Raw genomic sequence first — 25532 nt, forward strand, 5'->3', positions numbered from 1 at the left:
ACTTTGGTTGGCACCATCATTATATACATTTCTTGGTTATCTGAGCACTAGGCTTTTACTGTCAGGATTTGACTGTGCATTGGTCAAAACCCATTTTTTCCTAAAAGGGGCAAAAATATAATGATGTAAAACAGATATTGCTTCAGCCGTAGTCAATGTATTTTATATTTTTTCAAAAAAAAAATCAGAATTCATTATATTTTTGGTTAAACTAGAATTTCATTTCAGGAACTGAAAATGATGTGTTGCATTTAGTAATCTGACTGCTTCTGTTGTTGGCAAAAAGGAAATATGCATAGGATAAATGAGTCACTTCTGGGAGAGTTTTAAAAGCTTTTGTATCATAGTTTTGGGGTTGTGGCCAAGAGGTTAAGGTACTTGACTTTATATATGGTTGCATTTTCACTGGTACTAGATATTGTGGTGGTCACAGCACTTTTTCTACTGCTGGATATCATTAAGAAGGTTTATAATCATGCCAACAATACTGGCTGTTCGGAAAGCAGAACTGCATATAAACAAAATTAATGAAAATCTGGCTTGATCTCAGAAATACCAGCTGAGGTGTAGCATAGGAATTATAAGAATGTGTGAACTCTACCTTTTAAATAGGATTCTTGGTAGGACTTTGCGATCCACCAGGATTATACCTCTTCTGCAGACTATAAAGATCAGTTTCCCTGGAGAAAATAGATGCAATGGAGGGTGGATTCTCTGGCATTGTACCACACTGAGGTCCCTGTTTCCCCAGGCTCCATCCCCACATCTCCTGGATCTCTTTCAATCTTACCCTGCCTTTCCCCATTTGTGGCCAGAGGCAGGACCTGGCAACTCTACTTTTAAAACAATCTACTTGATGATGTGAAATCCAGAAGTTGTTATATTTGAGGTAAACTTTTCCTCCTGTCTCTTCCTTTTCTAACTGTTGTTCCTTTGATGATGTGCTCTTGCTGCTACTTTCTAAGTCTGAAAAACCCTTTCATATCAAAACAGTGGTTTGAAACCCTTTTGTACAAGCTCAGCTCTCCCAGAAATACACCATGAAATTATGAGCGCGAACACCATTAGGAGCCAGAACTCCTTCTTTTGCTGTTAGTATGGTCATTCTTTTTCTCTTACATATATAGTTTAGAAAAACTTGTTCTAGAAGGAAAGCAAGAGAATATTTCAAACTCTACATTAAAAACAAACAAACAATGGTTGATGCCTTTATTCTCTCTTCAGGATCAAAACATCTTTAAACTCAGGTGAAAGACTGTATTTTCTAGAAATGTCAATATTTTGAAAAGGGGAGCTTAGGGAAGGGATAAGTCATGATCTGGTAAAGATGTGTGTTTGCTGGTAATATATACTTCATTAGGGTGTTCTTTTAAAAATATTTTCCCGGGAACATCATTTGGCTAAGTAAAAGTAAACTGTACTTAAATGTAAACTCAGTAGGTGTTAAAAGTTCAGTAATAACAATTTTCCAGGAATAATAATGCAGAATGATTTTCTTAAAGATGTTAGTGTAGGGTTGTGATGTAACAGAAATAGCCATTTGTGCCTTGGAGATGAAACTTGCTTTACGCAGACCTGACCTTGATCTTGATCCAGAAATGACAGCTTATCCAGAATGCAGCATCCAGGTTCCTCACAGCAAGACCATGGAGGTCCCACATTCGGCCCATCCTCCAACAGCTGCGCTGGTTTCCAGTCTAATTCCAGATCAGGCTTAAGGTTCTGGTAATCGCCTTTAAGGCTATACATGGTCTGGGCCCAGTCTACCTGAGGGACCACCTTTCTACCTACACCCCTCAAAGAGCCTTATGCTCCGCTACTTCCAACTGCCTGGTGATCCCTGGCCCCAAGGAAGCTCACTTGACCTCAACCAGGGCCAGAGCTTTTTCTGTCCTGGTCCCCACCTGGTAGAGCGAGCTCCCAGAGGAGATCAGGGCCCTAACAGAACTTGAATAGTTCCTCAGGGCCTGCAAAGGGAGCTCCTCTGCCAGTTATATGTTTGAGGTTAACCTGAACAAGTCACCTTCCATTGGCCCCAATGCCTTCCCCCCCATGAAATCCACCGCTGAATTTTCTAAAACCATGGGGCCGTCAGTATGCTGTAGCTGAATTGATGTTCACCATTGTTCTACTGTTCTTTTGTTATCACTGTATTGTTACTGTTTATAATTACTGAGTTATCCGTATTGTTTCCCTGTTTCATGCAAACTGCCCTGAGCCTTAAGGGAGGGTGGTATATAAATATAATAATAAATAAACGTGGTTTTGATTCTAGAGTTGATAAATGTATTTCAACTAGAAAAACGTAAGAGGGTCTTAGGTGGCTGCAAATAAAAGGTGAAGCAGTATTGTCTACCTGAACTGGAAATCTGTGAATAATAATGTCTTCTGTTGCTGGTTTTACTATGAGTAGGTAAGCAGTGATTAGAATGATCATGAGAATGCAGCAGAAACATGGAGAAACTGAAATAACACTTTGGGATGGAGTTAGGGATGCCACTCCCCAGTAAAACCTGGGGACCACTTCAAATTACTGGTCATCTCCAGGCTAAAGAGATCAGTTCACATGGAGAAAATGGCTGCTTTGGAGGATAGATTCCATAGCATTATACAATGCTGAGATCCCTCCCCACCCAAAATCTTGCCGATTCCTGGCTACACCACTTAAGTTTCCAGGCATTTCCCAACCAAGAGCTGGCATCCCTAGATGGAGTGTTTTCTGTATTGCAGGTATAATACTACTCAGGTTAAGGAATTGAGAGAAACTTTTGGGATTATACATTTCTTCCTACACGCCATTTCTATTTGTGTATGAATTACACACTATGACAGACAGACAAACAAATACGCGCGAGCACACAGAGAGAGAGAGAGAGAGAAATAATTCATCATACTATTTGTCTGTTAACCTTGATTAAAATGACCCCAGAACACTTCTAAAATTCCTTTTAGTACCTGGATTAAATCAGTTTTGCAGTGGCATTCAGGAATTTCCTACTCTTTTATATGTGACATTACCCTCCCCCCAATATCTTTTGTATTTAAAAAACAGAAACAAAACCGAACACTACAGAATTAATTCGCTACTGTAGTTTTGAATCTTTATAGGGAGTTTTCTATGTTTATCCAATAATAATCTCTGTTGTTTATCCAATAATAATCTCAATAATAATCTTTTGTTCTATCATGCGATGATTCAGAAAATAGATCCTAATTTTTCCCCAATTGCAGTGGCAGTAGGTGTTTGGGATTTAAACATGTCACAATGTTTAACTATCATCTCTGTTTTGTAAAAAAAAAATGGTCATACTGATTTGTTGGATCCATTTCAGAATTTCTGGGGTGCAAAGACTTTCTCATCTCCCGCACTTGTGGTAATTTGAAATGTCCCTGTCCCCCCCTTTTTTTTTCTTTGCTGGATCCAACACAATATGTGTAGAACAGATATCACTAAATGATTGTCACTGATATTGCCGTTCATATGATAGTAGTGTATATATTACATATTCAGGGTTTTTTTTACATTTTTCTTTCCCAGCAAATTCTGAAATTGAAGTTTCTGTGTCTGCGAGAAATATCCGAAGGTTGCTGAGTTTCCAGCGGTACTTGAGATCTTCCCGTTTCTTCCGTGGTATCACTCTTCCAAGTTCTTCAAACATTTTAGATGATGATTATAATGGACAAGCTAAGGTTTGTGTATGAATTTTTAGAACTGCCTTATTAGTCTATCCTGAAAAAAAAAATTCTGTTTGCTGTGGTCTGCAGTTAACTAACAGTGAAATCCAGGGGCTTAGGCCTTTCTCAACTTTTCATAGAATCATAGAGTTGGAAGGGGCCATACAGGCCATCTAGTCCAACCCCCTGCTCAACGCAGGATCAGCCATAAGCATCCTAAAGCATCCAAGAAAAGTATGTATCCAACCTTTGCTTGAAGACTGCCAGTGAGGGAGAGTTCACCACCTCCTTAGGCAGCCTATTCCACTGCTGAACTACTCTGAATGTGAAATTTTTTTTCCTGATATCTAGCCTATATCGTTGTACTTGAAGTTTAAACCCATTACTGTGTGTCCCCTCCTCCAAATGACAAGCTTTCAAATACTTAAAGAGGGCTATCATGTCCCCTCTCAACTTCCAGTAGGCATGCTTTTCATTTTTCTGACCCAGATGCAGAACTTTACACTTATCTTTATTAAATTGCATCTTGTTCTTTGCCCATTTTTCCATTGTGTTCCATTTTTCCATTTGCCCATTTTCCCATTGTGTTCAATTTGCTAAACATTTATCAGATGATATGATATGATCATATATAGTCATGTCGGCCAGCTATGCTTCCCAACCGTATTCTACATGATCATGCAATTTTGGGGGTTTCTTGAAGCCTGAAAATGGTTTCAGGGTTTCTCAACAATATTGAGAAACAATATTGTTGTCAATGGTGTTTCATCAGACTGGAGGGAGGTGAGTAGCGGGGTACCTCAGGGCTCGGTGCTTGGCCCGGTACTTTTTATCATATTTATTAATGATCTAGATGAGGGGGTGGAGGGACTATTTATCAAGTTTGCAGATGACACCAAATTGGGAGGACTAGCAAATACTCCAGAAGATACAGAGTTCAACGAGATCTGAAAACAATGGAAAAATGGGCAAATGAGAACAAGTTGCAGTTTAATAAAGGTAAGTGTAAAGTTCTGCATCTGGGTCAGAAAAATAAAAAGCATGCCTACTGGATGGGGGATGCGCTTCTAGGTAACACTGTATGTGAACGAGACCTTGGGGTACTTGTGGATTGTAAGCTAACCATGAGCAGGCAGTGTGATGCAGCGGTAAAAAAGGCAAATGCCATTTTGGGCTGTATCAACAGGGGCATCACATCAAAATCACAAGATGTCATAGTCCCATTGTATACGCCACTGGTCAGACCACACCTGGAGAACTGTGTGCAGTTCTGGAGGCCTCATTTCAAGAAGAATGTAGATAAAATTGAAAGGGTACTGAGGACAGGAACAAGGATGATCTGGGGCCAAGGGACCAAGCCCTATGAAGATAGGTTGAGGGACTTGGGTATGTTCAGCCTGGAGAAAAGGAAGTTGAGAGGGGACATGATAGCTCTCTTTAAGTATTTGAAAGGTTGTCATTTGGAGGAGGGTAGGATGCTGTTCCCATTGGCTGCAGAGGAAAGGACATGCAGTAATGGGTTTAAACTACAAGTACAACGATATAGGCTACATATCAGGAAAAAATTTTTCACAGTCAGAGTAGTTCAGCAGTGGAATAGGCTGCCTAAGGAGGTGGTGAGCTCCCCCTCACTGGCAGTCTTCAAGCAAAGGTTGGATACACACTTTTCTTGGATGCTTTAAGATGTTTTGGGCTGATCCTGCATTGAGCAGGGGGTTGGACTAGATGGCCTGTGTGGCCCCTTCCAACTCTATGATTCAAATTAAATATATTAAAAATTAATTAACTATCCATTTGGGAAACCGTCGAGTGCCATCAACAAACCCCAGGGTTTCACAAAACCCTGTTTGAGAAAGCCTGGGCTAGTGTAACTCTGCCCAGGACTGCACTGTAAGTTACTTGTACTAAATATTGGTGCTTAAAGGGAATTCTTACCAGTAACAAGAAGGATACATTCTTCTTTGGCACTGTGGGAAATAAACAGATAGATAAAATAGTGTTCACTTCAAAGACAAAACAAATATTACTTGCTTTGCAAATGGTGGTAGATAATGAAGCTGGACAGAATGACTTCAAAGCTGGTTCAGAATAATATCAAACAAAATGCTCTGTGGAACCTCATTAGTTGCCCTAAACCAGATAAGTTGGAAGTGTTTTGTTCAATTCCTATAATAAACACTTAGTAGATGTTAACAACTTAGCAGCTGGGTAACTCTTGAGCTACTGAATAGATATTTTTATTTTTTTAAACTTTTCTAGACTCTCTTGAAAAGGAAAGAAATACCCCTTCAATAAAGACATAGAATATGTCACTGCTTCCTTCCCTTCCCCACCAATATAAATTACCACGAGAAAGAAAACTGGCACAGACAAGGCTTATGCCATTGTTTTTGCACAGGACTGCATAACTTAATCAAGTCAAGTCATCACCTAGGCCCATTATGCAAAGCCGCCGAAACTGCGATTTCGGGTCACATGGAAAACGCGGAGGGGGAGGACGCGAAGCACACCGGTTATGCACGGGATGGGGTGCAACAGCGGTAACCGATTATGCACACGGCAATCCCGGCACCGCTTCTGGTTGCGCCCCGGTCACCCGGAAGCTGCGCTTTCTTCTGCGTTTCGCTAACGCGGCTTTTTCGGCGGCATGCACCGAAAGTGCGGCCGGTTGCAGCCGGCACCGTGCGTTATCGGTGATTTTAGTCGCTGCCATTCCACCCCGAACGTGTGTTATTCCCCCCATGCATAATGGGTCTATGTGGTAGCATAATTCTGCCTGTGGATCACTCAGATTTAAAGCAGAAGCCCAGAACCTGGAGGTTTTTGTGAGAGTCCTGAAACTTGGGGAACAAATTTTGTCTGCTTTTCCTCTGTCATAGAACATTTCCAGAGACAAATATACTTTGTAGAATAATTTTTTCCTCAGGTGCAATTGGATCATTCTGTCTGAGGATGTGATGCTTTGTATTCTTGGTGCTTGGGGGGGGGGTAGTGGTGGGAGGGCATCTACAGTTTGGCCCAGCTGGTGAACTTCTTGATGGCACCTGGGTTTTGGATGCTATGTGACACACAGTATTGGACTGGATGGGACACTGGCCTGATCCAACATGGTATGTCTCATGTTCTCTTATGTTCTTAACCTTCTTAACCTGCTTGATCACATTTTGTTATGCCAGTGAAACTGAAGGATTCCTGTGGTTACAGACATGATTATGGTCATCTTTATTTTCTCGGCAGTACTCTTTCACTGTTCAAATGTGAAGAAAAGTCAGTTCTAATTCACAGCACATGAAAATAATGTGCATTAACTCAGAATAAAATATTTTCTTTTTTCTCTTTTAGTGTATGCTAGAAAAAGTTGGAAACTGGAATTTTGATATCTTCCTCTTTGATAGGCTAACAAATGGTAAGGAAACTGTCATTGGCATGCCAGCCCTGTGCCCTTCTACATTGCTCTCTAGTCATTGAGTTTTGTCTCTTATGCAAGCATTGTACATACTTCCTGTAAATAAGATACTTTCTTGGTCTGAGTCCAGTATTCATCACAGAAATCATGTTTAAACTTGCAGTCTGTTAACAAACTACACTCTTCAACATTTCATTCTTTAGTGTATGGAATCAATTCTATTTATGACAGGTTTCAGGGGATAGCTGTATTGATCTGCAATATAAATGTTAGACTAGAGTCTAGTAGCAGCATAGAGACCAATAAGATTTTCAGTGTACAAGCCTTTGAGAGTCAAAACTCCCTTCGGTCACATACCTGTCTGATGAAGGAACCTTTCTTAAATGCCTTATAACCCCAAAATCTTGTTGGTCCCTTAAGGTGCTACTGGACTCAAATCTAGCTATTTGTGAGAAGTATAATTTCTTTCAAGGAAATAATTTGACTCAAGTGCTTTTAAAGAAGTAATATATTAACTGCTTTAAATATGGTTTGATATAAATTTTTGAAAGGCTAGTCTTTAGTTAGGCATAGTTAGCAAAGTGGTATAATATCTGGGAGACACAGGTTCAAATTCCTACTCTGCCACAAAACTGTTTGAGTGACTGTAGGCCAGTCACTGTCAGCTACTCGAGAGATGTTGTGAAGGTAAAATGAGGATGGGAGAACCGTTCATAACTGGCTCAGGGAGTATACTGGGAAATGTGTCTCTTAAAAATTAAAAAAGGACTTAAAAATTAAAAAAATATGGCCACAGTGAAATCATGGAACTTTTCTGTGCTGGGCCTACTTCTTTGGAACATCTGGTTAGAATGGATAAGGAAGGTCATCTTCCCTTAGATAGGCATGTAAGGTAGTCTTGTGCCAGAGGGTGAATTTTTCCAGCAGAAGATCCAGCTGATCTTCTGTGTTTACTCTTGTATGTTTTAAGTCTGAATGCTTTTGTATTGGCAAATCATATGCTTCAATCTACATTTTAATTTTTGGACTAGTATAGCTGGTGTCCCCACAATTTGACCACTGCATTGTTCTGTGTTTTGAATAAGAAATAAATATTTATATAGGTCATCATCCAAGGGCTCATTTGTTCCTTGATGAATTTGACTACCAATTCATAACACCATTTTGTTTGTTTGTCCATGGCAAAACTTCTATCAAAATACCTTTGCAAGGAAAAAGTTTGTCTTGGAAATGAAATAATTTACAATTTAAATTGACCAAAGCTTGACCTCAGCAGCAGGAATGGGCATGAACTGGGAAAAGGCTGTTTGTTAACAAACCAAACTGGTTGGTTCAGTTTGTGGCCCTGCAAATTGTATTGAAAGGGACTGCAGCCCCTTTAAACAGGGTTTGCAGAAACCCAGGAAAACAGCTGAGCGATGGGAAACATGTTGCTCTAAGCCATTTAAACCAAACAGATGAGCAGCAAACTGTCATGAGCCACCATGAATTGCGCCCAGAATTTATGAATTTCATCCCAGTTCTTCTGTTCGTAACTTAGATTTGTGAACCCTGAACAGGCCAAAATTTGTGACAAATGTTAGTTCATCAGCCAATTCATGTCCATTCATACTCCTCACTGGAAAGATAGGATGATAAAGAATTTAACATATTCCAGCTAGAGATAAAGAGTACAGAGCATTCCCTATAAAATTTATACAACACAGCCATGATGGATTTAAAAAATAGCCATGGGCTGTGGAAGATATAGATTTAAAAGAAACATTATCAATTTAAGTGCCATCCTCTGAAGACTGTAGTTTTATGAAAAAGCATAGTAAACTTAAACTAGTAGATAACTGAATGTCTCAAATTGAAACGCTCCATTAAAATGTCGCTGAAGAGTTCTCAGGCTTTGCTTCGAGTTTCTTACTGCAATTGGGAGCCCATTTCATGAATTATATCACAGAAAACATTCTTGCCCTGGCAGTCACAGATCTCACCCCCTTTTTGATGGTGGAAAAATCACCAAACTTCATGAGGATCCTAAGATCCACCTGGGCTCATGTGGGGAGAGGAAGCTTTGCAAGTTTAAGGGATTTAAACATGAAAAACAGTACCTTAAATTGAGTCCAAGAGCAAACAGTAACCAATGCAGCTGCCATAATACTTTTGTTATAATAGTAGTGTAATTATCACCCGTTAATAGATAGGCTGTTACAACCTGGACCAATTACAGCTTCTGTCATTTTCTAGGGCCCTTCAGTTGCTGTTGGTTGTGCCTGGTCTCAACCAAATGCCTGGCGGAAGAGCTCCTTTTTGCAGGCCCTGCAGAACTGTTTAAGCTCTGTCAGGGCCCTGATCTCTTCCGGGAGCTCGTTCCACCAGGTGGAAGCCAGAACAGAGAATGCTCTAACCCTGGTTGAGACCAGGCGGACTTCTTTAGGGCCAGGGATCCTTAGCTGGTTGTTAGAAGCCACTTCATAAAATGCAAGCATTTAACATTCTAGAAATTCCACTGATATGAATGAATTTTAGAGTTTTAATATGTAGTTTTGTGTTACATAATCATGGTTTGTTTTCCACTGGCATTCTGTGCCCAACCCACCTACAGACTTGCCTGGCCAAAGCAAAAAACAAAACAAAAACAGCCCATTCCCACCTTCAGCCAACTCATATTCGTGTCAAGCCTCTCCTCACACCTGGCTTGCCACAGACACCTCTCTCTGCTTCACTTGCTCTTTTGAGGACACAGAAAGCACCTTCCATATTTCCCTAAGAAGAAAAAGCAGCACCAGTGATGGCCTGAATATCATGATTTCCTCTCCGTCAGAAACAAAGTGGTTTCTGTAAACACCCTATTTACATTACAAAATATGTGGACTCACTTTTTAGTACTGCTAATGAATATTAAAACACTAAAGTGAAACATACATTTTAAAGTTTTTTAAAAATTATGTTCTGTGTAAGAAGGCACCTAGAAGGAACAATAGGCATGAGAAGAATAGTGGTTTCTGTAATTTGAAACAACTGTGAGAGGTTTTGTAATATTCCATATTCAGATTATTTTTGTCCTTGTAGCCAGTGTAAAAATCATACTTTATCTCATAAAATACAATAATACTCTTTAAAAAAACTCTTTAAGGAATCACTGGGTTTTTACCTGTTTTATCACGTCCATTGTTCTGTACTTTTGAAAGGAATCCTATATTGCTTATCTAATGCTAGACAGTGATCCAGGTATAACTGTGTTGGTTGCTAAATTCCTGTCTGCCATATTTTCCTTTGGAATTTAGTTTAATCTTCTAGTCATTGCCCAAGGAGCTCAGAAAAGGAAAGGAATCTAAAAATGTTTTTTTTTATTGCATTTATATCTTGTCTTCCATTTTGAGCATCTCAAAAGTCTCATGTGTGCATAGAGTTCACAAGGAATTTCTTTCATAAACTGATCTCCTCCTTTAGTAGAGTTGCTGTGTCATGTTCCATCGAACCATATTCTTAAATAGTTTAGGTGGACTGTGTTGAGTGCCTTCAGGTTACTTAGTATGAATAGCAAGTTAGCTTCCTTTCTGTTGTACCTGGATCATCTACAAGTATGCATTATATGTGCATAGAGTTCCCAAGGAATTTCTTTCATAAACTGATCTCCTCCTTTAGTAGAGTTGCTGTGTCATGTTCCATCGAACCATATTCTTAAATAGTTTAGGTGGACTGTGTTGAGTGCCTTCAGGTTACTTAGTATGAATAGCAAGTTAGCTTCCTTTCTGTTGTACCTGGATCATCTACAAGTATGCATTATATGTGCATAGAGTTCCCAAGGAATTTCTTTCATAAACTGATCTCCTCCTTTAGTAGAGTTGCTGTGTCATGTTCCATCGAACCATATTCTTAAATAGTTTAGGTGGACTGTGTTGAGTGCCTTCAGGTTACTTAGTATGAATAGCAAGTTAGCTTCCTTTCTGTTGTACCTGGATCATCTACAAGTATGCATTATATGATTTTCTCTTATTCATGTAGTAAAATTGCTAATTTTTAAGCTTGTATATCTTTTAGACGTTTCTCATTAAAGATGTTTTTTATTATTTTTCCTTAGGAAACAGTTTAGTCACCTTAACCTTCCACCTGTTTAATCTTCATGGACTTATAGAGCACTTCCAGTTAGATACAATGAAACTCCGCAGATTTTTAGGTAAAATAATTTAATGTATTCATAATTTGAACCCAGTTTGAAAACTCCTAAACAGTCCTGTAAGTATAAAATTTCATTAAAGGTCCTTTCCAGACAAAAAAGTTCTTGGTGCTGATCTGTGGCAGTATCACAATATTCTGTTCCTCTGCAAAGAATGAGAAGTCACAAAATGGCAAAATAAATTACTTATTGTAAGAAGTTGTCCTATGTATTAACCAAGAGATGTGATGGCCCCTTTTATATACAACCATGTTCTACATTGTGCTCCAAGCTGCAACATATGTACTTATGCAGAAGAATTATGATTTTCAACAGCTTAATTACTGTGGTATGGATTCCTTGAAAATTAAAATATCTGACATTTGAAATGCTTCCTTAATAAAAGTCTGGATTTCTGGCAGCAATTGTGCTGTGCCACTGTCTGGAGAGGTCCTTGACGGTTTCTGCACTGGAGGTTTCATGCCGGGCTGCAAACTGGAGTTTTAATCGTGGCAGGTTGCCCCACCTCTTCCTTGCATCCACAAGGAGAAGCATTTGGCTCCGTGTGCCTCATCTGCCTCTGATTTGTGCTCCTGCACGGGGGCTGGGGCAGTGAAGTTCCCAGTGCATAAACCATCCTTGTGAAAATTTTGCTGTTGGAACTTTATAGAAGTTCCATTAGGAGGCTTCCTGTTGTTGAATAACTTAAGTTTGGGATATTGATAACCAAGAAAGAAAGGAAGAAGCAGCAGCAGCATGGACCCACAAGAACTTGAGTGACTTTTGATGCTTTGTAGTACAGCTAATTCATACTTGACTAATGGATTTAAAAAAAACTGAATTTTATGCAGAAGTGGGATTTCTTATATGTAAGTGTTCACCCGCTTAGTGTTATGTGTCTGTATATATAAATTAGGTCACGTGTGCTTGTGTGTACTTTCCCTAAAATGAATGCAGATTGACTTGTGGTTAAGATTTCTGTAACATGTGCCTCCCTATGCAACCCTGTTTACAGGTTTGAGAATAAAGGCAGTAAGAGGTTACGTCTTGCCTATTACAGTGGAAGTGCAAAGCCTCAGACATATTTGTTTATGTTAGCCAAGATTAAACTAACGGTCTCTTGAAGCTTTTGTGCAGTACAGTTCTGTGTGGCTTTATTTCTGTTAATAAATATGCAGGAGTCTGTAGCTGATTAAAAGCTTATTTAAATTATCCAGATTACGTATTATGGTTTTTGAACCTTTGAGCAGTCTTGTCTCTTGATTTCATCCTTTGGACTTATAATTGTAGTTTCCATCAGCATCTCTAAATAATATAGGTGGGACCAGCTTAGTACTCTTTCAAAGGACTTGTTGCTGGAGATCAGTATATAGTTAATGATACCTTGGGAAGAATTTAATTTGGTGCTATGATGGTTCAATCTAGAATAATATGGACCTTATGCTTTTAGCTGAAGGTTGTCCTGTTTAATATGGACAGACAAGGGGGGGCAGCATGAGCCAGTTCATACATTAATCTAGAGTAAAACTCTAATAACACAGAGGTAGAATAGCACTTTCCCCTCCAACATGCAGGGAACTTTCAGTATGACTGGGATCCTCCATTTTAGATTCCGACTGTGTGAAAGCCTGAGTCATGATGTTCTTCCCTTTCTTGTTGCATGGAAATAGAATGAATCAGGCATTAATGCATAATAACTTGGTTTACATTGGAGGAGAGAGGCTGATTGTGTGCCACTACTTGATGCTTGATGTTGCAGTGCCTACTCCAGCTGATTCATGACCCAGTTTATATTTGCTTCCAGAAAAAAACAACAACTATGCATTACCATATGTACAATTTTCAATTAATCTACATTTATACTACTTTTCAATTTTTTTTTAGTAATGGTTCAAGAAGATTACCACAGTCAAAATCCATATCACAATGCAGTTCATGCTGCTGATGTGACTCAGGCCATGCACTGTTATTTAAAGGAACCCAAGGTAGCAGTTTTCTCTTATTTATCGGGTAATGGTAACAGTTCTCTTGGTAATGAAACTTTAACTGTAGTGCTAGCACTCGGTGCTTCCTCTATGTGTTTGCACAGGGTGGGGTGTGGAAACTACCTTCAAGTGCCTGAGGAGTGGGACTCTGTGGGTCATCAGTTCTCCATGCCATAGAGCACAGGTGGCATGGGTGCCTGCTGCTGTTATTTTAAAAGTAGATAAATTACAAACTAAGGTAAAGGTATCCCCTGTGCAAGCACCGAGTCATGTCTCACCCTTGGGGTGACGCCCTCCAGCGTTTTCATGGCAGACTCAATACGGGGTGGTTTGCCAGTGCCTTCCCCAGTCATTACCGTTTACCCCCCAGCAAGCTGGGTACTCATTTTACCGACCTCGGAAGGATGGAAGGCTGAGTCAACCTTGAGCTGGCTGCTGGGATCGAACTCCCAGCCTCATGGGCAAAGCTTTCAGACGGCTGCCTTACCACTCTGTGCCACAAGAGGCTCTAATTACAAACTACAAATATCATTAATAATGATATTCACCTGCTGTGTTAGCATAGGGAAATCCCAAATCCTGCAGGTGATAAAAACAGATCAGTTTGAAGACTAAGTTTTCTCTTTTAAAAATTCTAATGTAATGTTTTTGTAAGAATTAAGAGTGAATACTCATGTGGAAATACTTTATATTACAGCTTTTAAATCTGCTAACTCCATGGGATGTTCTGCTCAGTTTAATTGCAGCTGCCACTCATGATTTGGATCACCCAGGTGTTAATCAGCCTTTCCTTATTAAAACAAACCATTATTTAGCAACTTTATACAAGGTAAGTAGAAAACAAATACTCTTGTCATGAACCCATGGGAGTAGCTTTGCTCTTCTAAAGAGGAAGGGTTGTATTCTACTCATTTTCTGTGGTTGGATGTTTTTCCTGCCTTCCCTCCCCTGGACCATCAGAAAGGAAGTTCTTAGAGAGGAGATGACCCTCAACCAAAAAGCCATAGGGCCAGACTGAAGTTTTCCTCAATGAATTTGCTAGCGATATTGCCCCTCCTTCCTCTTCTGTTAGTAGACTGGTGCAGGATACAACCCATAATTAGTATACTGGATTCCTCTTTTAAGAAAATAGTGGGGCATTTTTAAAAAAATCCTCAATACTAGTAACATGTTTTTCTTTCAGAATACCTCAGTACTGGAAAATCACCACTGGAGATCCGCTGTGGGGCTGCTAAGAGAGAGTGGATTATTTGCACACATGTCTTTAGAAAATAGGTAGGTGGCAGGTTGGCTTTACCCCTATAGATATCATGATTTTACTGTATTACAGCGGTAGTCAAACTGCGGCCCTCCAGATGTCCATGAACTACAATTCCCACATGGGAATTGTAATCCATGGACATCTGGAGGGCCGCAGTTTTGACTACCCCTGCTGTATTATGTAGAATACAATGCAGAATAGGTATTTTAGATTGATATGAGGTGAAAATAGAGGGTGTTGAAATTTCAAAATATATTTCCGGTGAGCCTTGTCAGTTTTTTCTCCATCATACAAAGTATAGCATAGTTAATATGCCCGTTATATGCTGAGATGTACATGTAAAGAAGATATATTCACTTCAGTTTACAATATAAAGCCTTTAAAGGTTTTAAATAGTTGAAACATTGCATTTTAAGAAACATAATATTGGAAATATGGTTTTATTCATTTTAATAATCAGGGTTGGTCTAAGCTTTACATAAAATGATCTGTGAATTTTACATATGAATTGTATGTTGGTGGTGATTTTCATGTTGCTACCATTTATCTCCAATTTCAGGCAGCTGATGGAAAGCCAGATAGGAGCACTGATTCTCGCCACAGATATCAGTCGGCAGAATGAATATCTCTCCTTATTTCGTAGTCATTTGGACAAGGGAGACCTATGCTTAGAAGATGAGCACCATCGCCATCTTATTCTTCAGGTAATACATTAGTAAGAGAAAATAGTAATTGCAATTAAATAACTTCATTTCTTTGTTTAACTGTTGTATGATAGTGTTTAGCCACTGTACATCCATCTGAAGGCAACCTACCATATTTGCCGGTGTATAAGACGACTGGGCATATAAGACGACCCCCCAACATTTCCACTCAAAATATAGAGTTTGTTACTTTCCATTACAGTACTATGGGCCACTATGGGCAGCTCTGTCTATCCCAACTGAAGTGCACCTGGTGTATAGGACGACTCCCCCACTTGGAGGCATGTTTTTCAGGGGGAAAAAGTAGTCTTATACGCCAGCAAATACTGTATTCATGTTCTGGTAGTAGTATAGTTTTTATACAAGCATACTTTGCCAGTACAAGGTTTTCTGTTTGTCCACAGAAACAAGTGCAACACAGGTGTCAAATGTTTTTCTCATTCTGATCTGCTGGTGTTTCTTTACCTTTTTCTGGTGAGGGCTGTCTTGAGAGGCAGGAGCGTATTTGTCTTAATGCCGTCTCAATTTTTTTGCTTTGATGAAACTACAAAGAAAAGTTGTCAACAAGAATGTTTCTTTTTCAAAGAAGAAAAGAAAAAGAAAGCATTGTTTTTGCAACAGAATTGAATTGTTGTCAGTCTTTATTGCGTGAAATTATTGATTCACAATTCTTTCTGTTGGATTTCACTGTGATGGAAATTTGCATGTGTGACCGTTAGCAATTAGTTTGCTGTGACAATAGGCTCCTGCAACTCAAACACTTGGGAGCATCTGTAAGGCACTTGGCCACCTGTTTGATCCATGGTGTTATAGCGCAGATTAAATGGGGAAGTGATTAAGTGGCTGTTTGAGTGCACCATCAGAGGCCCAGTTAATGATTTAATGTGCCACATGTTACAGGAGAAGATTGGATTTTGACATCCTCGTTGACAGAGACTAAAGAAGCATTAATCATAGCACAATACCACCACTATTCAAGGCAGGGCGGTCCTGCTCAGGCTGTTCTTCTTTCCTTGCAAATAGCACAAGTTTTTATACAGACTGGGAGATGGTATTTTAATAATTGATCTTTATATAGTAGGGAGGGCTCTGAATGGAACATCTGAATATAAATGTTTGGGTTAATTTTTTTCACTTCAAATAAATAAGTGTAATTTTAGGGTAAGTACTAATAACTGAAAAATAAATTGAACTGTGTGATGTATTGTTTCAAATTATGACCAAAAGGAAGCCAAAGTGACCTCCTTTTAAATTTTGGGTTAAAATTACACAGTAGGCAACTTGAGTACCTTTAAATAAATGTCTCTGTTTTCATATTAATCAAGTGTTGCGTTGATGTTTCAGAGAAGCTGACTTGTACCTATTTCAACATGTTTTCTTATACATGTTGGCTGTAATCCTGTCCAGTTTGTAGTCAGGTTTCTTAAAGTGCCACGAGCAGGAAATATTGAGCCTCTTTGTTATTCACTACTACTGTTTTTAGGATTTTAAAGGTAGTTGCTTCCTGTAACACATTGTAAATAGAAAATTTAAGTGTACTGCTTTATAACTTGAACAGTTTGATTGCACTTTTCATTAAGTGTGATACCATTTAATTTGCTAGATGGCTTTGAAATGTGCTGATATTTGCAACCCCTGTCGGACATGGGAACTGAGCAAGCAATGGAGTGAAAAAGTAACAGAAGAGTTCTTTAATCAAGGCAAGTAATGAAAAACAAATGATTTTCACAGTGAAATATGAAATAAAATTTAATAACGAATTAGAAGTGTAACATATACATAAAGGTAAAGGTAAAGGTATCCCCTGTGCAAGCACCGAGTCATGTCTGACCCTTGGGGTGACGCCCTCTAGCGTTTTCATGGCAGACTCAATACGGGGTGGTTTGCCAGTGCCTTCCCCAGTCATTACCGTTTACCCCCCAGCAAGCTGAGTACTCATTTTACCGACCTCGGAAGGATGGAAGGCTGAGTCAACCTCGAGCCGGCTGCTGGGATTGAACTCCCAGCCTCATGGTCAGAGATTCAGACAGCACGTCACTGCCTTACCAATCTGCGCCACAAGAGGCTCTTTTACATATACATACCTGGGCTGAAAAATGTATTTGAAGCTAATATATGCAATTACAGTGATCTTTTCATATATTTTAATAGCTGGCACCTTTACACCTTACATAACACTTACGATTTCTGCTTGCCTTAATTAAGATTTCCTGATTAAAGAGCTATTGCTAAACATGAAGTTGATGCAGCCAACTCACTCCCTACCTGATTGGCCCTTCCTGGGGCTGTGTTGCAAATAGAGACATTTGGCCAATGAAAGCCAATCAGCTCAAATTGCACTATGCTAGTGAGGGTCAGTCTGTTCAAATTGCATGCAGACAACTGACTCCCTATGTGATTAGCCCTTCTTGGGTTGTGCTACCAATAGGGACAGAGCACTTTGCCAATGAGGGCCAATCAGTTCAAATTGCCATCTGCCAATGAGGGCTAGTCAGGTCAAATTGCATGCAGACAACTGACTCTATCTGATTGGGCCTCCTTAGGGGTGTGCCACCAATAGGGAGAGACCACTCTTCCAATGAGAGCCAATCATGGGGCTTATCTGTCCTTTTCCTGCTGCTTGCAGGGTAGAGGAGGGGTTAGCCCCCCCTGAAAGGCCCTGCTACTGGAGGGTATCAGCTAATTTCTTTGCCTCATGTATTGGTCTCAGGTTTCAGCAGGAAGGAAGTACAGATGAGCACCTTTAAGACCAACAAAGATTGATTCAAGGCGTGAGCTTTCAAGTGCAAGCACTCTTTCTCAGACTTGCACTTAAAAGCCCATGCCTTGAATAAATCTTTGTAGGTCTTAAAGGTGCTACTGGACTCTGATTTTGTTGTGCTACTTCAGACCAACATGGATACCCATTTGGAATCTAACCTCTAGTTTGTCTGCATCTCCATTCCCTCCTGCTGGTTAGGGTTTTCTGCCTGTTGAACATCTGGCTGGTCTAAGCTCTCATTCAGCTGATGCTTGAGTCAAGCTGGGAGCCGGCAATTAGAGACATCTTTGCTTTTCCCCCACCCTGCCTCCCTGGGGGGTGCAGCAGCCTTCCCTGTCCAGCCTGGTCCTTGGGAGATGTGGGGGGATATTGCGGTAGTGCCCCCCCACAACCTTACCCATCCAGCATGTCCTGTGGGAGATGTGGGGGCTGGGAAGGAGGGATCACCCCATAACCTTCCCTGCCTGGCCTGGCCTTTGGGAGATGTGGGGGGGGGGCAGGAAGGAGGCAGCCCCTTTCCCCATCACCTTTCCTGCCTGGCCTGCCCTTTGGGAAATGGAGTGAGTGGGAAAGAGGTAGCCCACCCACTCCCTGTGGCTTTCTCCACTAAGCTTGTGTTTTGGGAGATGTGGGGGAGGGGGCTGTAAGGAGGCAGCCCCCCATGGCCTTTCCTGGCTGGATTGCCCTTTGGGGGATGGGGATGGGTGGGAAGGAGGCAGCCCCCTTATGTCCTTCTCTGCTTAGCCCAGCCTTTAGGAGATGTCGCAGGGGGGCAGGAAGGTGGCAGCCCTCCCCTGCAGCCTTCCCAGACCACACTTTGGAAGATGTGGGGGGCATACAAATGGCAACCCACCCCTCCACAGTCTGCCTGGCCTGGCCTTGGAAGATGTGGGGTTTGGTGGGAAGGTGGGGACAGTGGTGACCTATGTTGACACTCTTTTATGGGTGTGGGGTAGGAGGGCCTGTGCCCCTCCAAAGCAGCTATTTTCCAGGAGAACTGATGCCTTCCCTCCCTCCCTCCTCTTTCTTTCTCTGTCTATCTCTTTTTCTCACTTTCATCCTGTCTTTCACTCTTTCATCTTCCTGAAGGTTTTGAGGTCCCCTCCTGGAAGTTGGCAGCATAGCTGGCTGCATATGGAGGAGGAGTCAGGAATCAAACTCAGCTCTTGAGATTAGAGTCTGCTACTTTTTAACTACTTTTCCACACTGGATCTCAAGATCGAATTGAGAACGGAGGGGGGGGTGAGGAGGGCCAGAACCCAGGAAGCTCACAGTGCGGGTGTATGTACTAGCACCTGTCGTATTCCTAGGTACAATGGGCTTTGCCTCTAGTTTTATTGTAATAAGTTTTATTTTACCATGTATTTGAAAACTGTAATCTTAAGCACATCTGTTAGGAAATCAGCCTGATTCAACTCAGTAGGACTGGCTTTGAATAGATTTGCTTAATATCATGCCACATTAATTAATAGATTCGATGCATTGTTTGTGTGTGCTGATTTACGCTCACAGTACAGTTGAAACAATACAGTATTGCATGCCCAGTTAAGTGACCAATAGATCAGGTTTCTGTATATACACATTTGCAACTGGATTTTGAGTTCTTTAATTTTGCAGATTTCCACTAGGCTTATATTGACAACTTTATATGTATAGTGAAACAACATCTGTGTTGAAAAATGACTTGTGTCAACAGTGTTTAAAAAATGACAACTTTGCAAGGTGAATGTTGAATTTGCTCTCTGTAAATGTTCTGTAGCTAAGGCAGCATTTCTCAACTTTTTTTTACCGTTGACAAACCCCTGAAACATTCTTCAGGCTTCAAAAACCCCGGAATAGCATGATCATACAGAATATGGTTGGGAAGCATAGCTGTGTACTTTCCCACCCAAGGCCTTCCCATCCCCTCCAGGCCCATTATTGGCCATTTTGGGTGTGGTGGGTGGGCCGACATGACCATATATGGTCATATCACCTGATAAATGTTTAAGAAATAAAAAAAAATAATTTAAAAATTTTAACTCCCACCCACTTGGGAAACCCTTCCAAGACGTTAAAAAAGCTTGTGCATTTTCTTCAAGGTAGTCAGAAATTGAAGAAACAGTTCCCTCTTCTAGATGCCTTCCCAGTACCTGTCCACAGAAGTAACAGTGTATTGAATCATATTTGTAATCCATTAAAAAAAACAGATTTGTTCCTTGCGTGGCTCATGAGGGCTTTTAATATTGCTTATATTTGTAAACCGCTACAGAGAAGCTAACTGAGAGATGTTGGAATTTTAGAGAATGTCTCACATAGGCTTTTATTTTCTAATTATATTATATATTAAAATTAATCTCAGAATCTTTAGTTTTTGAAATGGTCTTATTAATCAGTATTTCTTTGTAGGAGATGTTGAAAAAAAGTACCACTTGGGTGTGAGTCCCTTATGTGATCGACAGACAGAAACCATGGCCAACATCCAGATTGGTAACTGCAGAGCTATATGAACCATTTATTATATTTACAATGCTTACAAATTGTTATTGTCCATTTGATATAGATATGCAGGACTAGCTTTTTCTTTTGACATTTGTTATGGAACATCCCAGCTATGTGTAAAAATATTTAGTTCCCCTCCCCCCGCCTATACAATATTTAGTTCCCCTCCCCCCGCCTATACAAATGGCCTAATAGAGCCTGGTTCATAAGCCACATCTCATTGACAGCAACTGAATATCACCATTTGAAAAACATTAAATGAAAACATGGCAAGCAGAAATTTGACATCTCAAGTCTCTAGTAGATTTTATATTCCAGCATGGAGATTGAAATTAGAATCAAGGATGGGGTACATTTTCAAGATTTAGGAATATATGTCATTCTGTACTGTTCAAAGTCACTGTACAGCATGGAGATGAGGAAGAAAGATTGTATCATATACAGCTAAGGTTCAGGACTATTGTACTTTTAATCCTGAATCTCAGTAGTCAAGAAAAATTTCCCAGAATTCCCCCCCATGATAATTTATTTCCCTTTATTCATAAAATAGGAATGGTACAATAATAGCAGAATTTGAGATACTTTTCTCATCTGGCATATATTCTTTTGCCTGGAGTAATCAGAGGCAATAAGGATTTAATTGTCAGTTTAGCCTTACTTTGATAGGGCAGGTTCATCTATATAGCATTCAGTAGGTAGATTTGTTTACTGCAAGTCCAAAATTGAAATTCTATAATTTCAGCCTGGTTCTGAGCTTGAGCACCAGATCAATGCTGCAGTCTCCTTTCTCTAGTGTGTCTCAGTCCCTTCCTGCAACTTTGTGGATTGGAGAAAATGTACTTGCTTGTGGTTTATTAATCATATAAACAATGTGCACTGCTATAACTGGAGACCCCCTTCAGACCCCCTTCTATACTAGGTTGAAGCACACTCTGGCTAATGACAACAATAGCTGCCCAGTTCAGATTTTAAAGCCACCTACTACTGCAAACAAGTAGCATGTGTAATGGAGCTGGGGGAACAGAAGTCCAAGAAATTGCAATGCAGTCTCAATTGCCAAACCATTGATCAGCTGTGATATTAGTACCAGTAAGTTAATTTTAGCCAAGAATCAAGACAGCAGTTTTAGGTGCAAAATTTCAGGAAGGAAGGCCAAATTAAGTACATTTTCGTATTGGTTCTTTCTTTAACCTTACCAAAGTTCATCTTAATAATTCTGAAAGGGCCATTGGGCCGCGTTGTCCGGGTCGCTGTCCGGGTCTGTCCAGACCCTGAAACCCACGGCCAGCATTTCCCCTGCTCCAGCGGGCCAATCCAGATGTGCCCAGCAAAGCTGGCTGCATCTGGATTGGGCCATGCCCTAGAGCGCCCACCTCCCCCAGCTGTGTGGGACCAATCGCCCAGCCTCGCTCTTTCCTGCCTCCTGGGCCCTGTCGCTATTGCCTGCCCTGCCAGCGCTTTCCTGCTCCTCCGCAGTCTCGAAGGCAGTGGAGGTTGCCCAGGTGATGTCTTTGCTACTGGCTCCAGGGCACCCCGCAGCCATCCAACTGTCTGCCACGGAGCCACCCAGCCGCTGGCTGACTGCCAAAGACCTGCCGCGACCGCCACCATTGGCCAGCCACTGCCCTCTCCACCGCCAACATGCCGCCCGCCAGCCCTCCACTCAAGCCACTTCCCCCCGGGCTGCCCGCCACCAAACTACCCATCGCCGACGCGCCCATTGGCTTCGGTAAGCACCCCTCACCTTTGCCCGCTCTCCCTGCCACTGCCCGTTAGCGCCCATTACATTCCTGAATGCAATGGGCTTCTCACCTAGTTATCATGTCTCTAAGGGTGAAACAGCATATTATGTGCCTTGTAAAGTCATGATATTTTCAATCAACACATGGCCTGTATAGAATGCTGCTGGCTGGAGCTGTGATTTAAAAGACAAGACTAGCATGGTGAAAGGAAAGGAGAGAGGCTATTTCTTTCTCCCATGTTTCTGCTGAAATATGCGCACTTCTCCTGCTGTCACCACTAGAGAGGGGCATGAACCATCTCACAAGCCAAATTTGGTGTGAACTTGGGCTGGTTTGGAGCTCAGGAACTGATTTTTAGGGGAGGCACCTTCCCCAAACATTACCTGACGTTTGCTTCTCCCCACAAAGGGGGAGAAGCAAAACCAAAGGGGTAAATGGATTCAGCTATTTAACTCTTCACAAGCAGTTATCACCCAATTTGTCCCAGCTGCGTAAGGACTTATTTTCCCCAGGGAATTCCCCCTTCCTTCTGGTTCTGTGAGCCAAAAGGTGGAATAGAAGTCCCTTCTAGCATGGCAAGCCATGGCTAGGAGAAAGGGGGAACTATACTTGCTGAACTGGTTTGGTGGGGCCTGTTTGGGTACGTAGGTCTGGTTTGTGGGCTGCCCTAAACCCAGAGCTGCCCTTTTTAGGTTTGGGCCCATCTGTAGTTGCCACTGCTGAGGAAAATTTGTATATGTTGTTGTTTTTACCCAGTCTTCAATAAGCATTTAAAAGGAAAATGTTCGTTTTAATTTCAGATAACTGTATGAAATCTATATATCTGCAGCGCTTCAGGAAATCTTCAAATATTCTGGTTTTAAATTACTAAGTTCTTGATCCTGTTTAAATACTGCTGCTACTTTTGTGCTGCTTTTATTGCTTAATGTGTTGATTTTTGGAGGTGATTTGACAAGTTTAATTATTGAAATAATTTTATAATAGGAAGGGGCTGTTAAATTATTTTGATTCAAATAAGCACACTAATGATTTCAAATTGAGCTGCTACTTAGGGCAATGTTTTGATGCTCTGTATAAATCTGAGCTAAACCAAGCATCAGAATTAAAATTTAAAGCACACAATCTCTCTTTGTTTTTAATTCCAGTGCATTTCCCCCCTTTCTCTAGGTTTTATGACCTACTTGGTAGAGCCATTGTTTGCAGAATGGGCAAGATTTTCAAACACCAGGCTGTCTCAAACAATGCTTGGGCATTTGGGGCTGAATAAAGCTAGCTGGAAGGGCATGCAAAGACAGCAGTCCGGCAGCGGTGATGATACTGATCCTGCATTTGAAGAAATGGACTCTGATGTGATACCTCAGGAAAATCGACTATCGTGACACCAGGATCTGCTTGACAAACTGCCTCTTGCCTAATATCTGCAGAAGAGGGTTTGAGATTTAATACTTTTGTCTGACTGCCAAGGTTTCAGTATAAACAATGCCAGCATTATTTATTTCCAAGTTTTTTCTTTGATCATTTGAACCCAGTTTTTGGTTACAAGACCTGAACACAGAGCAATATCCATATGCCTTGGTTGGCTTTTGCATGGAATCTTGAATATGCAAACCAGAGGCATGATTGAACTTCAATAGGGAAAAGACAAGGTGTGTTGTTACGTGCCACATAGTTCTGCTTTTTCAAAAGAGAAGAAGTTTCAAATAAGGCCTTCAGAGTTACCATGGGACACGGATGACTCCTTTCTCTTGGATTTTAGCAACTCCATTCAGCCCTTGTCCAAAATGTGGCAAAGTGAAGTGGCCATTTTTGGCTGCCTCTGGCAAGAACTGATGTTTACAAATGTACCTGGAAACTATAGATTTTAAACTAACTTTTGTGCATGGCTGTGAAGGAACCACTAACTTAAACAACAAAAGATCAAACCTGAAACTGCAGCTCATTTTCCTCTCACTAAGAGAAAACCCTGTGTCATAATTTGGCTGTGGTCAACGCAAAGGTCGGCCAAGTTTAACTCCAGTGTAGAATGGGATTGCAGGATTAAAAGGCAGAAAATACTTCTGAAATTTGGGAGGGGAGGCAAGATGGGCTTGAGGAGAGGACGTTCTAATTGTGTTATGATTCTGCAGTGAAAACATGGCATGTTGTTTTCACTATTGTACACTTGAACTGCACATGCAAGAAACAAGGTGGGATGACTACGAACACCAGAAACAGCTCAGGGTATTTGCCAATCTGAAATATAGTGGGATGGGAAGTGTGTCCTTCAGAACAAGGGTACAAATGCCCCTTTCGCTGCAGTGTGTGTGTGTGTATGTGTGTGAGTGTGAATTCTTGGGGGGTGGGGGAGGGGGGGAGGTTAAGGTGGAAAGGATTTGAAATGCAAGTTTTTTTTTAATTTATTCTTTTTAGAATGTGACATTTTCAAGAGCAGCCACATGGGGGGGAGAACTAACAGGTTGCTACAGCTGCCTTAAACTATGCACAAAGCTAAGTGACCAAATTTTGTTGTAGATTGAAAAAGTGCATTGTTTACTTATTCCTCCCTCTACTGAAATGTTGCCCATTATGGGTTTTTTGATGTGAAAAGGAGAACTGTTTTTAAGGACTAATTTTAAGGACTAATTTTTAAACTTCAAGCATTCCTTTTTTTGTAATTTGTTTTTTACATTGTTTTAAGTACTGTAAGCACAACTGTAATCTATTTTGAGAAACTGGTGCTTTCTTTTTTTTCCATTTGTATTTCCCTTGTTCTTACTGTAAAGACTGTTTATTCCATTCTGTTTACAGTTTGCAACAGCCATTTTGGGAAGAGAGCTTCAGTGTAAAGCCATTGGTTAGAGGCTTTGCCATACTCATTTTAATGTGCCTGTTGCTGTTAACTTTTGATTAATAAAAAAACTTTTCACATTATCTTCAGAGTCTAGCCTTTGAAGTAGATAAATAATTTTCTTCTGTGACTCCTTTTGAGACCTATTTGAAAACATGTAATGAACCTATTTCCATATGAAACCTTGGGAGGGAGGGGAAGATTAAGTTGTTGAATGGAAAGACAAGTATTTCACTAACTTTGCTTGTTTCCATTCAGTTTAGTTAAAATCAGATAGTCATGTCAAATTTGTGTGGATTTAATAGATTGTCCTGGAAGGGGGGAGGGGGGGGTAAGTGGCTTTTTAAAAAGGTTTTAAGTTCTAGTTTTAGTGAACTTGATCCTTTTTCTTAGGAACTCTGCTGCAGAAAGATGGGGCAGTGTCAATATGGTTTATAAATTCTTCAAAGGGAAGAGAAAGAAGTATTTGGCTCAACATTCCTATTACTGAACAGCTAGATCCTGGAAGGGTAGGGCAACGCTAAGAACCCAGATCTCTGCTAG

At 40.7% G+C, this 25532-nt stretch overlaps 1 protein-coding gene across 3 annotated transcripts in view; it reads left to right on the plus strand.

Annotated features, from left to right (window-relative positions):
- Positions 1 to 25072, plus strand: part of PDE7A (phosphodiesterase 7A) — a 58398-nt gene extending 33326 nt beyond the window's left edge. For 2 of the 3 annotated variants that reach the window (XM_077352297.1, XM_077352298.1), the window contains 10 exons: positions 3539 to 3690; positions 7018 to 7081; positions 11154 to 11249; positions 13113 to 13213; positions 13911 to 14042; positions 14397 to 14488; positions 15034 to 15178; positions 16782 to 16878; positions 20328 to 20408; positions 23330 to 25072. In XM_077352297.1, coding sequence (XP_077208412.1) covers positions 3539 to 3690; positions 7018 to 7081; positions 11154 to 11249; positions 13113 to 13213; positions 13911 to 14042; positions 14397 to 14488; positions 15034 to 15178; positions 16782 to 16878; positions 20328 to 20408; positions 23330 to 23541 — 1172 coding nt within the window. In that variant the 3' untranslated portion in view covers positions 23542 to 25072. The other variant, XR_013234125.1, reaches the window with a different exon arrangement.
- The last annotated feature ends 460 nt before the right edge of the window (positions 25073 to 25532 follow it).

Source organism: Paroedura picta, chromosome 9 (assembly GCF_049243985.1).
Source record: "Paroedura picta isolate Pp20150507F chromosome 9, Ppicta_v3.0, whole genome shotgun sequence".
Lineage (NCBI taxonomy): Eukaryota > Metazoa > Chordata > Lepidosauria > Squamata > Gekkonidae > Paroedura > Paroedura picta.